Here is a 17,735-nt window from a genome sequence, read left to right as displayed (position 1 = left end):
AGGTCATGGGCAACTCTGAGATAGGTATCCCCCTACCTGCGCAGGGGTTTTGTTATGCTTCTTGGCCACGTTCTGTACCACAGTGTTGTCCATGAAATCCAAGCTGCCACTATGATGTAGGGGGCAGGGGACATTCTCAAAGGTGGGAGAGGGGCTTAGATGGCCATCCACTGGGTCAGTTCTGGACTCTGCCTGGTCTGGCAACAGTCCCAATGGACGTTTGAGCTGTGAATCATTGCCCCTCCAGGCAGTCCTCAGGGCTCTCGCTGGGCTCTAAAGTACTAGCAGTTCTGCCCAAGCCTCCCCCCACCCCCCACTTGCAACCCTGTAGATGCCCAGACAGATACATGGGTGGGGGCTTACCTGGAGCCCCCCAGGGGTCGGTAGGCGGTCACGGCCACGTCTCGGGACTGGCAGAACTCAATCAGCTGTTTTTGAGTCAGGAAGGGGTGGCACTCGATCTGTGGCAGCATCAGGAGGGTCACCCCAGGCTGTGGGGAGACCCCACATAAGGCCCACAGCCCCTGCCGCACTGCTGGAAGTCTCAGTGAGGAGATAGATGCCAAAATGGAGGAAGCTGCCCGAAAAATCTGAGGAGGTGCCTACAGACCCCAACCATGTCTTGGATGTTCCCAGGCCCACCCAGAGTGAACGTAGCACCCCTCCCCTACACACCCACCACCAAATCTCAGGCCCTGTAGATGAATTGGAGGGAGGGTCTCCTTCCTGCTTACCTGGCAAGATTGTCCATTCACTTCCAGCACCTACTAGGGCTGGTTCTGTCCTCTGGCTCAGGACGGACGACCCTGTGCTCACCTTGTTGTCAGGGGCTGGGACCTCAGGATGGACCTGTCTCACCTGGTTGACCAGCGGCTAGACCCTCAGCTCTGGCTTTGTCAGGAGCAGCTCAAGCTGCTGGTGGTTGCAGTTGGATACCCCAATGGCTCCGACCAGGCCCTCGGCCACCAGCTCCTCCATGAACAGTATGGACAGTGGTGTGGGCAGGGATTATTCCTGGCTTCCTCTGCCTTCCAGGGCATGAGCAGGGCTGGAGGTACCCTGTTGTAAATCAGCCCTTGATGGGGTTGACTGATGAAGGGATGAAGGATGAGGTCTTTCCCCTCCAGCTCAGAGTACGTATCTGCCACCCTGTTCAGCCAGTGGTTCTGAGGTGAAGCGGCGGGTAAACAGCTAGTAGTCAGGCTTGTGAAAATATTAGCATTATTCGGTGGACAAGACTGAAGCCCAAAGCCTCAGTACCAGTTCCAGCCAAAAAGCCTCCCGCCTTCCATAGACCCTTGCTTTTATCTCCCAGAATCAGGTACCACCCAATGGTGGGAGCAGAATCAGGTACTGTAGTATATAAAAAAGTTTCCATAAGATTATTCTTGGAATTGTAAAAGTATTTCCTTAGGATTTTTCTGTGACTATTGCCCCACCTAGCCCTTCCAGGTGGGGGCTCTGTGGAGTTGGCAATAAATAGCTTGATGGAGAGGGTAGTGGGGTCCTTTTGCAAAAGCTGTTTGCAGGCTGCAAGAGGATTCTCTCACTCTCTCTCTTTGCCCAATCTCTTATACCCTATCCTTCTTGTCTGTGTGGATTATTATTTGCTGCGGATAAATATTACCAAGGTCTTCCCCCTCCCCCCCAAAGGGGACAAGGAGATGGGAAGTAATTTCTCATTCTGGGGACTGTTCTTGGATTCACAAATACCCAACAAAGGATTTAACAGCCCAGATAATTTACAAGGTACCACCCTATGGTGGGAGCAGAATGCCAGGTCACACCCTAGGGCAGGGCACAACCACGGATCGGGGTAGGGTCAGTAACATAATAATCCCATTGAAATGTTTACATATACAACAGTACCCCAAGAAGTAATACCTGGGCGCACCCAACACCTCTATGATCAGCACTGCTAGGCAGAACAGTGCTCTCTACTGCTTGGCCTCCTGTCACAGCCAGTGCACTGCTGCCTGCTGGTGAGTGCTGTAAAACTGCAAGCAGCTTCCTGGCCTCCAAGGGCTGTATCTTGTGGGTGTCAGCATGGGATGAATGCCCTGAGCCAGGCTCTAACTAGGCGTCACTTACAGTGGGGCTAAGATGAGCCTGAATGTCAAAGCCATAGATAATAATTTCTATATCTCCAATTAAAGGGGCAATTCAGTAGGTACCAGATGAATTTTCTGAATTTTCCTGGCATGGAGAACTAAAAGCCTCATAGAATTCCATTAAAAGGCCCGCTGAAGAAGCTTTACCACTGCATTGAGAGTTGAGAAATGACCGAATAGAATTTCTGAAATTTGTGCCATGGTACTGATATATCCCCTCCATATTATTCACTAAATATTACTCCTAAATATTATTTCTCCTTTGTATATTTACAGGCCAAAATATGGCCTCAGAAAAATTCATTTGGCCAGAGAATTTTCAGTCCCAAATAAACTCTTCTTCTTCTCTCTGTTAGCCCTATTGACATCAAAAGCCCTGGTCTGAAATTCGGCTCATCAAAACTCCTAGCCAGGTACAAAATTTACATTTCTTTGACCCGGCTCTTTTAACTCAAAAGCAAATTTTCCCTGCTAGTCTGCAGAGCCTGTCAGACTGTTTTAGCTCCTAAATATCAGACAAGCAGTTTCCACTTTTTGATATGCTAGCTTTCTCCCTTCTTTTTTCGCTTTTTGGGTAATACCAGGAAGCGTTCTATGCTCAGAAATCACTCCTGGCTGGCACAGGGGACCATATGGGATGCAGGGATCCGAACCACTGTCCTTCTGCATGTAAGGCAAACGCCTTACCTCCATGCTATCTCTCTGGCCCCAACTTTCTCCCTTCTAACTCAGGACTTCTAAAATAGAATCTTTTCACCTGAGCTACCCAGCCAGTTTGATTGTTATCTAACTGGCCTACTGCTAATGTTTCTGATTTTCTAAAACTCTGCCCTTTCTCAATGCAGAAATTCCTTTCATGCCTAAGACTGTCATTTTTCCCCTTAAATACTTCTAGCATGGAGATTAAATTTGTAACATGCTTGCCATAATGGGTTTCCCTATACATTCACTGTGTGGTCTCATTTCTTCATATTTCACTGTTGTGTATCCACTCTTCTCAAAGAGGACTCAAAAGAAACCCTCTAATGCATCTGAATCCCAAGAGCCCGTCCACTTTGGTGGACCAAAGTTAGCCTGCAACACCCAAATACTGTGGGAGAGAAAACGGGGAATGTAGGGAGAGGACTGGGACCCAGAGTGACCTGGTTTCAAGGGACAGATAGGGAGGGAATGGAGGGGGGGTTAAGTAGAGGAGAGGGGGAAGGGAAGAGGCTGGGGGAGAGGAGAGGAGTTGAGGAGGGGACTGGATGATAGAGAAGGGAGGATGAGAGGCAGGTCAGGAGATGATGAGAGGACAGAGAGTGGTGGGTGGACAGGAGAGGAGGGAGGAGAAGGGGCAGGGAGGGGGAAAGGGAATAGTAGAGGAGAGAATCGGAAGTGGGGAGGAGGTTGAGTGGGGCAACCAGGGTTGAGGGAAAGAGTTTCCTGGGACTGGGCTGAGCCATGGGAGCAGCAGGGCTGAGCCCTGGATGGCCAATGTCTTGCTCACCTCCCACGTGTCCAGAAAATTGGTGTCACTGAGAATGATCAGACCACTGAAGTCCACTGGGAGGTCCTCTTCTCCAGACTGCAGGGACCTAAAGGAGGGTTGTAAGGGCTCAGGGGTAGCAGGGAGCTGTGGTGGAGGTGTGTGCTGGGTGCTGGGAGAGCCGCAGTGGGACAAACCACTTAGGGGACTCAATGGCCTGAGTTTGGTCAGCAGCACCGCCTGGAGCCTGTGGGGATGTGTGCCAGCTCGACCCTCACCTGGGACCAGGCATGTGGACTCTACAGAGGTGCTTCAGTTCAAGGCCACCTGAGCCTAGGTGGCCTCTGGGCCGATGGGCAGAGCAGAGGAGGTTCCAGGAGAGCACTTGCTGCAGGTGCTCCTTGCTTGTGGAGGCATCTTGAGGCCCATAGGCCAGTGCATGAAGTAGAGGTCCAGGTAGTCCAGCTGCAGGGCCTTGAGGCTTCGGGTGCAGGCAGCTCTCACCAGCGACCTCTTGTGGCTGACACACCAGAGCTGCAAGAGACAAGGGCTTTCACACCCCCTGCCATTACCCAGAAAGCAGAGTCGGTGTACACAAAATCCATGTATACAGAGTTCACGTGTACACAAAATCATATACAGATACTCCTCACTTAACAACCAAGTTTCGTTTTTCAAAGATTTGGTCGTTAAGCGAATTGGTCGTTAAGTGAGGAAGTACTGTATACGGTAGTACAGTATATGCATAGTACTTGACAATACAGTATTCTGAATAAGTAAAAGAATGAGAAAGATCAAACTGAAAACTTCCACTTGTTTTAATTTGCATAGGTTGTGTCATTTACCCACAGTACTGCAATGTATTACAGAACATAAAGTTAGTAAAGTAGGTCCATTAAAGCGCCAAAAACCAGCAGGTCCTCAAACTTTTTAAACAGGGGGTCAGTTCACTGTCCCTCAGACCATTGGAGGGTTTGACTCTAGTAAAAACAAAACTTATGAACGAATTCTTATGCACACTGCATATATCTTATTTTGCAATGAAGAAACGAAACAGATACAAATACAATATGTGGCCTGCGGGCCATAGTTTGAGGACCACTGCGAGAGTATACAAGATGGAAAAGGATATTTAAAATAAACAAAAAATAAATAAATTCAGGCTATCATTTTAGTCAATGAATCCTTCAAAATCTTCATCTGTGTCGTCATCAGGAGCTGCTGAAGGCCCAGATAAGGGACACAATGGAGTAGAAATTGAAGCATTGCTAGTGCTTGGTGTAACTTTTCAAAACTATCCACTTAGAGTGGTCTGCTTTGTCATTTTCTTTTTTTTCTTCATATATTTTACGATAGCACTGTAAAACTTTACTCATTTGTATTTCCACCTTTGTGAATCTTCGAGAAAACTGTTGAAATCATTCGTTACTTGCTGTAAAGGTTTTGGTTGATACTTGACTGCTGCGTGCTTGCAAAGTCTCAAAGATATTGAGTGCCTTGGCTTGAATTATTGAAAGGCTTAATGGCATTCTTTTTTGAATCTGGTCATCAAACCAGATAGCCGGTAACTTCTCCATATCATGAATTGGGCCTTTCCACTGTCTTGTTATTATGGCTTTAAAGACTGTTGATGCTTTCACTGCCTCTTTGACTCTACCTTTATCCTTAAGGATTGTTGAAATGGTTGAATGTGCCAGTTGCAAGTCATGTGCTATCTCATGGAATTTTTTTTGCCACCTTCATAATCCTTTATGATCTTCATTTGCTTTTCCTTTTTGGAGACATCTGGGGTAAAATACAATACAGACTAAGGTACCCAGATCACACACAACTTGTATGCTTGAAGAAAAAGATTTATAAACAGTTACACTGTACTATACATACTGTACTGTACTATATCTGTACTGTATATTGTCACATTACTGTGTTGTATTGTGTGGGCCTGAGAGAGATCCTGGACTGTATACTGTATAGTTGTACCATATGTACAGTACAGTATAGCTGTTTATAACATTTTTTCTTTGCATCGCAAAAAAATAATTTATTGCTGAAATGTGAATACTGACCAGAAAAACAGCAGTATCGGACCTCGGAATAGTGTATAACAGCCATAAATGACGTTGAGACGCAGGGCCAATACCACATTCTAGCATGTACCTTCGATGAGATGGTCGTAAGTGTGAGCAGTCAAAACGGTGAAGAGATGGTCGTATGTGCGAGCAGTCGCTAAACATGTAGGTCATTAAGCGAGGAGTATCTGTACATACATACCTATACACATTTCATGCACAAACATATACAGTCCATGTATACAAAGACCATATTACACACAGACCATAGCCACAAAATTCATATAGACACATAGCGCATGAACACACAGTCCATAGAACAGTCCATAGACACACAGTTCATATGTACACAATCTATATACACACCATCCATGTACTCACACCACGCATATACACACTGCCCATGTGCACACAGCATAGGCACATGAGCCTTGCCAGAGCCTGGCACAACCCCTGAGCCTAGTCTCAGCTGGAGAGGACACCGGTACTGGATCCATGATCCCGATCTAACAAGCCAAGTCAAATGACCCAGAATGAGTTCAGCTCCACTCTGGCTTCACCCACATTTCTTTGGTCCTATCCCTACTCCCTCCTGACCCTTTCATCCTCTCTGACCTCCAGCCCTAGCAACCTCAAACACATTCTTTCTGACTGCAACTGTCCCAGTGCAGAAGGCCCTGAGCTCCATCTATGAGTGTGTCCATGCCCAGTCACCCACATTTCTCCGCTCTCTGTTGCTTAGAAGGAGCTCTCCATGCCATGCTGACTTTGTGCCTGGCTTAGCTCTTCCCTGTGCAGGTGACACCCAGCCCGAGTGATACTTGCATGCCCCGTTCCCAGGATATTCAGAAGAGTGGCCGACCTTGCTGACAATGAACAGGTCTTGGTGAGTCACCACACCTTCCCTGATCTTGCAGTGGCTCCTGTCCCCACCTCACTCTCATTGTGGTAGAAGTAGGCACAGTGGATGTGTCGGTAGCCCACATCAGTGGCCATCTTCACTGCCTCCACCACTTCATTTGTTTCAGCCTGACAAGAGAACCAAGGCAGAATGTCAGAGCTGGACTCCAACAGGTGGCATCTGGACAGGAACCTGGAGTGGTAGGAAAAGCCTGTCGATGACCCAGATCAGTGAAACCAAAGAAAATGAGGACACAGAACTAAAAGAGGGGTATCCCCAAAAAAGAAGTGAAGCTCCAAGGGTGAGTGTTTTGGAATTTGGTAATCAGGGTTATAATGGGGAATAGTCCTTCTAGAGAAAAGGAGTACATTCATATCATAAGTTCACTAATGCATAATACAGGAGAAATTTTAAAAAGAAAGCCTATCAACATCTATTTCAGACTACTAAGCAGCATTGTAATCCATGATCTTACATGGGAACTTACATTGAGGTAATGGAAGAAAGTTATCTTCGAATTAAGAAAGGTCCTCAGAAAATGGACATCTATGTCACTTACCATGTGGTCCTTTTGCAAACTTACTTAGTTTTAAATTCATTAGTCAGAAAGTAGACTTCAAAAAAAAAAAAATGAAGGAACAGTAGTGAAAGTAGTGAAGAGGGGAAGAGTAAGTCCCTTTCTATAATTGCTAATATACTAGTATTCTCACAGAAACCAAAGATACAAACAAATAAAGAATACTTATCCTGAGTGTATAATTAAAGAAAAAATACTCAGGGACCTGGTACATGCCAGGATCAATATCTGCATAACATCAGAATAACACTCACCTCAGACCTTGGTCAATTCAATCCATCTCAGTAATTCTATCTGGCCTAAGAGCAATGCAAAAGATGAGGCCAAGCCTACAAATTCTTCAATGTGAAATGTTAGAGATAATTGGCAACTTACAAATCTATATTCTGCAAGAGTTATTCATTTATGGGTACAAGATCAATTAACAACAATGGAGAGTGTCTTAAAGTATCCTAGGCCTCTCAGTCAAAAGCCTGCTTAAGAAAATGCTTAAATACCCCTGAAGGCAAGATCTTAATGAAAAAAATCTTTAACCAGGGCTTCTATGGCTACATGTCCTAAACCGTACACGTGGTATGAAATTCCATTCCAGTCACCTGGGTGGCACAGTGATTCCTAAATTAGAAAAAAATGGGCGAGTTGCAAGAGCTTATAAAATAATTTGTTTAAATAAGAAACCTTTCCATAGTCTTTGGAACTCCTTAGTTTATTATGATGTGTAAAAAAAGACAGAGATATGGAAAAGGCTAGGGCTGCTTTGAGAATAGTGGATGCAGCAATTTAACCTATGAGACTTTTATAGCCAAGCCTCACTGGCAGCAATTTCTAGAAATTGGACATTTTAGTAATTAATTTAAAGTTCCTTTATTATCCCTTTGGCCAAGGCCAGTAGAGTAACCTCTCCCTGTGTCTAATTACCTCCCTCAGAATAGAAGAACTGATAATGGTAACATCTCATAGTCTTAGACCATACTTGCTGGCTTTATACCAATGGAGCGCTTTGACCCATTTCCATGTAAAACAGGCTGTGATCTGGTGTGTGTTTGGGAAACAATAAGGCAAAGTTCCAATTGGCGACAGGTCTAATTTTGCCCTGGGAACTGTCCTTTCCTTCTTCAGCCCCACATCAGTTTTCATCCCTGCCAGCTTAATATGAGTCAGGATAACAGCTAGGGCAAATTGATCAATCAACGGCATATGTGTGTGTATGTGTGTATGTGTGGTGGCTACCTTTATGTTTTTAGTTAATTCATATGTCTGTGTTGTGGTGGAATATTAAAGCCAGGTTGGAATTTATTACAGACCTGGGCGAGTTGGTGAATAAATGGGATAAACAGAATAATTCTTAGAGATCAATGATATATAAACTAACAAAGAAAGCTGAAAGTGTGCTGAAGTGGCTAATAATATTATAAAGAATTGAAATTCTTGATCTAAATATCCTATTCTTGAGCATCTAAAGCTGTTCTTTAGAAAGAACTGCAGATCTGAGTCAAAGATAAAGTGAGATTAGTTATATAGTATTTTATCTTGCAGACCTAAAGCAATTTAAGTTAGAAATCGGGCATTTCATAGAGGTATAACTTCAGAAATACTGTGACCACTGTACAAAATTATTAAATTAAAGGGTTTTGAATTTATAAAGCCTAACAGACTGTATTCCTGCACTGCAGGAAGGGCAAGGGTCGGAGCTTCATGTGCTCATGCATAAGAAAGTGGTCCCAGTTCTGCTCCCTGTCTCCTAGCAGCAAGGCTGCTTCCAGTAGCTAGAGGTGGAGAGAAGCGCTACAGGGGAGCCTGGAAGTCCAGAGAAGCCCAGGGTCAGCTCCACAAATGGAAATGCTTGTGTGGGTCTCCCATCATCACAGATTTCCTCAGTCATTGGAAAATGTTCTGGATCCCATGCAGCACCCATGAGCAAAGGGCAGGCTAGGAACCTGGGTAGAGCTGCTTGGGCCTGTGTATGGATGGCACTGAGTCTAAAATCAGGGACCACATCCCACTGGCAGGCACCTCAAAGAAGTGTGTGGAAGTGGGTGGAATCTCTTGAATAAATGGGACATTTCAAGATGATGGAAGGAAACGAGGTGCCCTGTTTGGAGTCCCATTGCCCCAAGAACTTGAGCTTGGTCTTGCGATTTTCTGAACTGAGTTTAAGAAGTTAATTTTCTAAGGGTAATACACTTACCTCATTAAAAACTATTTTTGGGGGGTAGCACCTGGTGGCGCTCAGGGGTTACTCCTGGCTATGCGCTCGGAAATCTCTCCTGGTTTGGGGGACTGCCACAGCATACAGATGTATCCTCAGATTTTCCTGGTGGGGAGAACTGAAATAACCCCCATGGGGTTCTCAAAAGGCCTGCTGTGTACGCCTTTTTCCCCTGCATGGATGGTTCAGGAATTTCCAAAGAGATGCTGGGCATTCCAGTTTTGGCTATCTCTCCTTACAGGCCGAAATAAGGCCTCTATGTCAAATTCCTTTTCCCAGAGAAATTTCCGCACCAAATAAGACAGGCTTGGTCTCTTTCTCTCAGCCTATTTACTTCTAAAGGCCAAGTCAAAACATAGCATCTTCAAAACAATGTCTTCTCTCCTTGTCTTTGAGCACCCCAGTAGGATGACTTTGCCTCAGGGACTTTCCCTGTCACTTTGAATACTTGCTAACAAACAGTTTTGGCCAGTGTAGGATTAGGCTATTTTACTAGGTATAATTCTGTACCCCTTTCATATAAGTTTTATCTCTTTCCATAACCAGACCATAGAAAGTGGGTCTTAGCCCCTAGCTAGAAAACTATTCCCTCAGGTTAAGGATATTTGTTATTAGGAAGAAAACCAGAATTCCTGTTATCCCTTAATTTACAACAGTAATGACACCTAGGGCTAGGAACTACTTTGATATGTAAGATATTAACCTTCCTTTTATCCTCTGACTCTTAACTGAAATCTATTCTATTCTAAGATTACAAACCACCTAAAGCTATGTGTATTTGTTTTAATGTACATTTAATGTACATTGGTAGTTCCTGTACTTTGAAAGAAACAAATGTGGGCATTCCTTTCATGATATGACTGTCTCTTTACACTTTATATACTCCCTTGCCTAAAGATTAAATTTGTCGCACTCCTGTCAGAAGATGTGTTGACCCCACATACACTGTGTGTGGAAGTATTATTTCATATTTCATATTCAGACGCTTGTGCTCCTGCTTTTCTCCCGTGAAGGATTTGCTCCCCACTAGAGATACTGAGACGCAAGACGCCTGCAGCAGGGGACCATATGGGATGCCCAGGGATAGAACCCAGGTCTGTCCTGGGTCATCTGCGTGCAATGCAAACGCCCTACTGCTGCGCTATCACGCCGGCCCCAAGTCATTAAAAATTCTAATGCAATGTTTTAGATGCCAGAGTTGAGACTTATTTAGGTAAATGAGAATAGGCATACTTATTTACATATTTGAATTTATTTACATAATTGAAATCAAATAGTATTTATCACGTTGTAATGACTAGTTTTTTATTTACTTTCTGGTACTTTGATTTGCCATTTTTTAAAATATTATTGGAGCTAGCAATATGCAATCACTTTGTTATAAGCCTGCCCACAGACTGTGGAGGTGGAAGGGAACCTGGGACGATGGTGTTGTGGTCACTCTGACGATGGGAGATGTAGGGTCACTGCCCATATGATGGAGCTGGATGGAGATGGATGATGGACCATCCCAGGCCATGTGGCTTTGTAGCCCCCTTCAGCCGGCAGGTCTGGAGGTTCCTGAGAGCAGCTGGTAGAAATCTCACTCACAAGCAGGCTTCAGGAAGTATCAGCTTTATTCATACCCTATCCACCACATGTGTGGTCAATCTTAACCATTTACGCATGTTATCCCTAGCTTGCCCTGCGTCTTAGTTTTTCCAGCCATGTCTCCTCCTCTTACCTCTACATGCTGACAAAAACCTTTATCCCTTCGGTCAAAGGCCTTATCTAACCTTCCCACGACCCCTCCCAGGAATGGGCGGGGTCTTGCAGGTAAAGTTACACATAGTATCCACTCCCCAAGACCCCTCCCAGGAATGGGCAGGTCTTTTAGGTAGTTACACGTAAATCTGGGGTGGAGTCACAGGAGACTAGACTATGCCTGGAACTACTCTATAAAGAGCATTTTAGTAAATACGGAGTCTTGATCATTTTAAGTCACAGCCTCTAGCTATCTGGAGTGAACCAGAGCAAGTCCACAGGCAGGTGAGATGGCAGAGGGAAATGGGGATAGGAGGGCTGGGGTAGGGCTGGCCCCGTAAAAGTCTTCCAAACCACCTTGGTGACGCTTCTTTTGCAACCAGATAGAAAGGGTTCGAGGGCTCCAACTTTGCACACACTTGTTGGGATCATATTGTTTTTCATAAGGGCTAGACTAGATAACATTCCCACCAGCAGTGTATAAGAGTTCCTTTCTCCCCACATTTTCATCATCACTGATTGTTTTTATTCCTTGTATGTGTGCCAGTCTCTGGTGTAAGATGGTACCTCATTATTGTTTTGATTTGCATCTCCCTGAAGATTAGTGATGTGGAGCATTTTTTCATGTGTCTTTTGGCCATCTGTATTTCTTCTTTGAGAAATTGTTCATTTTTTCTCCCCATTTTTTGATGGGGTTACATGGGTTATTTTTTCTTGTTAAGTTCAGTCAGTACCTTGTATATCTTAGATATTAGCCCCTTATCTGATGGGTATTGGGTGAATACCTTCTCCCATTCTGTGGGTGGCTTTTGTATCCTAGGCATTATTTGTTTTGAGGTGCAGAAGCTTCTCAGCTTGATATAGTCCCATTTGTGTATTTGTGTATTGTGCTTTAACTTGTTTGGAAAGTGCTGTTTCTTCCTTAAAGATGCCTTTAGTTTCAATGCCCTGGAGTGTTTTACCTATGTGTTGTTCTATATACCTTAGGGTTTCAGGTCTGAAATCAAGGTCTTTAATCCATTTGTTGCCAGGCATTCTTATGCCTAGCCAGACAAAATTGTACTCCATGGTATTCTTTAAGGGATTATTGAATAAAAACATTAAATCAGTCCTATAGATAAACAATTTGCTTTTAGATATTTACAATCAAGTATCATTAGATTTGGAAAACATTCACTAAGACTGACATGAATTATTAAGAATCTTGTAATATTATACATTTCCCTCAAACTGGGAAAATTAATTAGCAATGTGGTCTGACAAAACTAATCATAGTAATTTACAACACTTAAACCTCTAGAGTTAGATGAAATGTGCCTGCTTGTGATGGGGCGTAGAGCAAAATAAGAACTATTATGATCGATAAAGGTAGAACACACAGTTTGACCAGCAAAATAGTGACTGATGCAAGTAGGATCAAGAGAATAACCTAGGGGCCGGAGAGATAGCATGGGGGTAAAGCGTTTGCCTTTCATGCAGGAGGTCATCGGTTCGAATCCCGGCATCCCATATGGTCCCCTGTGCCTGCCAGGAGCAATTTCTGAGCCTGGAGCCAGGAATAACCCCTGAGCACTGCCGGGTGTGACCCAAAAACCACAAAAAAAAAAAAAAAAAAAAAAGAGAATAACCTAGAGGTAAGTTAAAATAAAGTTTCTTTTTCATCCAAGAGCTAAGGCAGTTTAGAGCTATGGGATAAGAGTGCTATTGTAGGAGTGACCAAGGTGCAGGAGGTTCTGAAAACAGCTTATCCTCTTTGGGTTACATCCCTAATGAGGTTCATGATGTGTTGAAAGAACTAGTGGCCATTTTGAGTCTCGAAAATTCGACATCTGGCAGAGCATAATAGTGGGATTGACATCTGTGGAAATATGAGCCTAGCCTTCACCTCGTATGAAAAGGTTTCCCACTACCCATTCTTTCTCAATTTTCACCCATATAGGTGAATTACCTGTTTTATGAGCCTGTGCACCTCCTTGAAACTGTTGTTTAGCAGATGTGTGGACTGTCCTTTGGATAAATTAAAGAGACAAACATTAGGGATAAAAAAAGTTAAGCAACACATACTTCCTTTTATCTGGGAAAACTTCCAGGTGGGTAACAGTGGCCCAAGAGTGATCAGGGGATGCATGGAGATCTTTTCTCTCACCTTGAATATGTGCTCACTTACTTTCTATGTCTACTCCTTGGGTCCTGGTGAGGAGGGGAGAGAGCCTGAACAGAGTCCTGAGGTGCTTCTTCAATGGATCCATCCTCTATTGGTATGACATGAGTTTACTTCAGCTTTGCTTTGGATCAGATTTGGACACTTCCCCCAGCAGAAAGATTTGGAAAGTCTTGCTTCCTCTTTCTCTTCCTTTTAAACCTCATGAGGTTCTTTTTGCACATAGAGCCACATGGGTAAGCCATTTGGAGAGAACACAGGAAGCCAGCACTACCAGGGCTCATAGTGCTGTCATGGTTCTGTCAGCTTCTTCCCTGGTACATGAATTTGCGTGTGCAGGTGCTGGGTGCTCTTGAGCGCTGAGACCAGGGTTTCATGAGGCCTCTGGGCTATGGTGATGGCTGGTTTTCCCATGCTGCCTGGGAGATAGGGGCAGGAAGGTCCTTAGAGACTGAGCTCACCTGAGCCCACTCATCTCTCTAGGGGCCACAGATAGACAGTCGTGTCCAGTGTCATTTCCTGTCAGCCTTGAGTATACTTTGAGGAACTTTGTAGCTCCAGCCTGATTTGAACTATTTCAAAGTATCTAAATACTTCAAAAGCTGTTCTCTTTTGAGAAGATGACACTTGAGAGAATCATTTATAAAGCATGTGCTCTGGTCCTTGAAGCTTTGGACTTTCCTCATTCAATTAATGAGATGTCAAAGAGCAGCTCTAATCTTATTGGGACAATGAGAGAGAAGGGCCAACTTTTGTTTTAGTTCAGCCTGGCCTATCACTCCAGAATCTATGACACTATTCTTTGTGTGGAGCAATTGGCAGCAACCAGCAGAGGGACAGACAACTGAGGATGCTTGCCATGAAGTTGTGTCAGAGATGTATTCTCCTTCTTCTCTATAGCATCTTCCCCAAGAACTCTACTTTACTGCTCCTGTCCATATCCTGTGGACTAGGAGCATCTAATATAGGTTCATGTAGAGTGAGGAAGAGACTCTACTTACAGAGAGTTTTCTCTATCGATCAGGCCTGTGAGAATATGCAACACACTGGGATTTACTTGGTGGAGGGAGGACTCAGCACCTAAGAAAATAGAGCTTAGGGGTCATTAGGCAGGTGGGGTTGTCATACCTTTGATCAGAGTGTGATTTTTCTAAGTTTGGCTGATTCTTGAGAGACCATATAGATGGGTATGACCATACTTTTCTGGGCCTTTTTCTTTCTCACAACCCTTGAAATTTCATGACATGGACCTTAATTTTCAGCAAGCATGGTGAAAGAGACGTGACGTGCAGCAGAGGTAGAAACCTGAGCACAGACCTGATGCCCAGTGCAGTGTGGACAAGTGCAGAGAATGGGGCCCTGGGGCCAGCAAAATAATATCCTGGGCCCCTTCTGTGAATTTACTTTCCTGTCCTGACCCTTTGTGCATGAGAACCTGCATCCATGATCTTTCTCTGACTACAAAAGCCACCATCAAGGGCTATGGGGCAGCTGGGTAAAGGGCAGGGAACCCCCAAGAAGAGGAGGTGAGGGGCAACCAAAGAGTGGCAGAGTCAAGGGGTAGTTCTGAGAGGAGGAGCTGAGATCACTCCTGTCGGCTCAGGCATGGGGTGTTTTCTAGGGGACCCTAAGTCCCTTAGAGCAGATGTTGGATTTTTCAAGCTGGATTTTCTTTGGGGATAGCAGTGGGAGAGAGTAGGGCAACCTAGTGGGGGCCCTTCTGCTGTTTTAGGGACAATGAAAAGGGGCCTCATCCTTAAGGCCATAGTTCTAAAGTCCTCAGAATCTGGGTATCTGTCAGACCCTGTGGCCTTGGGCTATGTCCAGGAACTGTTGAAATCAGAGGGTGTGAGGGGACTTGTCCCTGCCCAGGGACCCATCCTTTTATTGGGGGCAAAGAGGTTACTAGCCCAGCCCACACCCCCAAGAACCCTGTCCTTTGATCTGAAAAGGCAGCCTCTAGTCTACATGAACTCAGGTCCTTTCCCACAGTGCCAGAGACCACCCCAACTACCCTTTTGCTGATGAGTAAGTACTGAGTGTTCCTCGTTCCCCACAATCCTGCCCCATGTAGAGGCACCCTCCATCCCCCTTCCTGCATGGCTGATGGAAGCAGCACTGGCGGGATCAACCCAACCTCTCATGGCTGTGTGTTTCTCTGTGTGAAATAATAAAGACCCAGATTGAGGAGGTCATGTCCTGATTACTCAATCACAGATTATTCAACATGGAAAATTTTACCCACATTGCGATTAGAGGGAGTCACTGGGAAGAAATAGCCTGGGATTTACCTATTGAAACTGCTTCCTTTTTGGGATCTTTCCTTGTGGCTTCTCATTTTCTCTTTTAATCAGTTGACCAGACAGTGTGAGTTCTAAAAGCAACACTACCCACCTGGGTGAATGACAGACCACATTACATTGAGCACCAAAGTTCCAAAACCATCCACCACAGTCAGATGGCCCTCTACCTGTTCTTCCTCCACCCCACACTCTGTGGTTGGAGTCTGACATGGCTTTCTGGGCTTCTCTGTTGGTATTGGTCGTTTCTCTTTCACAGGTGTCTGAACCCACTTAGGACTAATCTTCCTGAGTATAGCCCATCCCAATTTACCTCTGCTAGTGAAAGGCCATGAGTTTGTCTTGTCTGTGGCTGAGTCCAGCTCCTCTACAGAGGCCTGAACTGCCCTGTGGGGGACTCAGTGGGCTTTTCTCCACTGTGGACACCTCTGCAGGGACAGCCTGGCTAAAATCTTCCAGCCACTCCCTGTTTCACAGGACAAAAGGCCAGTTACTGTGCTGCATGCTGGCTAAAATTTAATCTTTTTGGTGGATTCTTATTTTTAATTTCTTGTGGTATTCATTTTGTTTAGTTTTGTTCATGGTGCTCATGGGCTTACTTAGAGTTTGAGCTGAGGGGCTGGGCAGTGCCTGAAAGGACACCTCACCTGGTGTCCAGAGCAGAGTACAGTGTGAACAAACGAAGAGGACAGAGCCCTGGAGCCACCAAAAATGTCTTGGTCCCCTCCTGTGAATTCACTGTCCTACCCTGAGCCTTTGTGCATGAGGACCCGCATCCATGATTCTATCTCTGACTACAAAGGCCCTGCCAACAAGGGCCTCAAGGGTGACTCTTCCATTTATGAAAAAAATTTTTCATTTATTCCCCCAAGTATAAACAGGCTTAAATGTTAATGTGTTCATTCACAAATTAATATTTTTAAAGATTGCAAGAACATAGATTGTAAACTGTTTTTAGTTATCACAGTGATTTCTCAAGCTACGGATGTTATTTAAAGATTTTTGTCTTGGGACAAAGAGACAGTACTGGGGTAAAACTCTCAGCCTGACACATGACCAATCTTGATTTGGTCGAAAGCATTATATACAGTCCTCAAGACATGGCCAGGAAGAAGCCTTATCACAGAGGCAGGAATAATACCAGAATACTGCCAGATATGGCTCAAAAACAAACAATAAATATTTAATTTGGGGGCTAGAGCAAGAGCACAGCTGGAAGGGCATGGCCAATTCAGGTTTTATCCCCAGAATCTCATATAATAACCTGAGCCTGCCAGGAGTTATTTCTGAGAGCAGAGCCAGGAGTAACCCCTGAGTACCCCTAGGTGTGGCTCAGAAACCAAAAAATACTATATAATTTTTTAAATACCATATATTTATTCATCTTAAAGCAAGCATATTATTATATTATTATATTTTTGATACTCTGACCATTTTGGCATTTGGCTATAAAAATTCCTCTCTTTACTTCCATTCATTCAGCATATGTGCCAGAACATCTTTTATCTCTCAGATACTGTATCCCCAGATCATAATGTGATAAGAAGTACACTAAATAACAGCAGTCTTGGGGTCAACATCTACCAGGGCAAGAGGACCAGAGCGCCGCAGATGTGCTCAGCTGCAAGAGGGGTCAGGGTCAGGGTCAGGGATCAATCTTCGGATCTTATCTTTAAGGACCTTTTGAACCCAGTCACAAGGGTTCCCAGAGCCATCAGGCAGCCTTAGCTCTGGGCTGAAGCTCTGCTGGGACATGGGGTTAGTGACCCCTCACTATGAGAATTGAGAAGGGTGCTCAGAGACCCAGGAAAGGACTCATGCTACTCTGACCAACCCAGACCCGACTTTGGTCTCTTGTGGGACTGAGCCAGTTCCTCTAGCTGTTGTGGGCTCTCACTACTCCCTGTGATGTGGGGGACAGCAGCAAGATCCCCAATGACACTGGAGATATATTTCTGTTTTGGTCTGGACTCTCCAGGCCTGCCTCTACCAGGACACAACATGCTTTTCTCTCCTACCTTACTCCCCAACAGTATGGGCTCAAGGCAATAGCTCTGGCTTCTCTCAGGGTCTAAGCCACCCTGAGCAATGAGACTGGGATATTGAGGCCATTCCTGACCCTGATGCTATCTTTCTGGAGACCCTTAAAGTTGAATCATAGCCATTTGTGGGCTCAGGCATTAGGAAACTTGCTGA

The 17,735-nt window shown here is 44.8% G+C and overlaps 2 protein-coding genes across 3 annotated transcripts in view; one reads left to right on the top strand and one right to left on the bottom strand.

Moving 5' to 3' along the window:
- Window positions 1-17,735, top strand: part of LOC126013285 (aldo-keto reductase family 1 member C15-like) — a 509,781-nt gene that overhangs the window by 466,681 nt on the left and 25,365 nt on the right. The window lies entirely within an intron of this gene.
- On the bottom strand, window positions 4-16,303 carry LOC126013591 (1,5-anhydro-D-fructose reductase-like). Its single transcript, XM_049776716.1, is given in 11 exon segments — window positions 4-109; window positions 364-461; window positions 859-980; window positions 3,600-3,678; window positions 3,943-4,113; window positions 6,511-6,569; window positions 6,572-6,760; window positions 13,027-13,085; window positions 13,571-13,658; window positions 15,634-15,827; window positions 16,287-16,303. Coding segments are annotated over 11 exon segments (1,182 nt in total).

The sequence above is a fragment of the Suncus etruscus genome, chromosome 7 (genome assembly GCF_024139225.1).
Source record: "Suncus etruscus isolate mSunEtr1 chromosome 7, mSunEtr1.pri.cur, whole genome shotgun sequence".
NCBI lineage: Eukaryota > Metazoa > Chordata > Mammalia > Eulipotyphla > Soricidae > Suncus > Suncus etruscus.
This window is presented reverse-complemented; position numbering and strand designations above follow the sequence as displayed.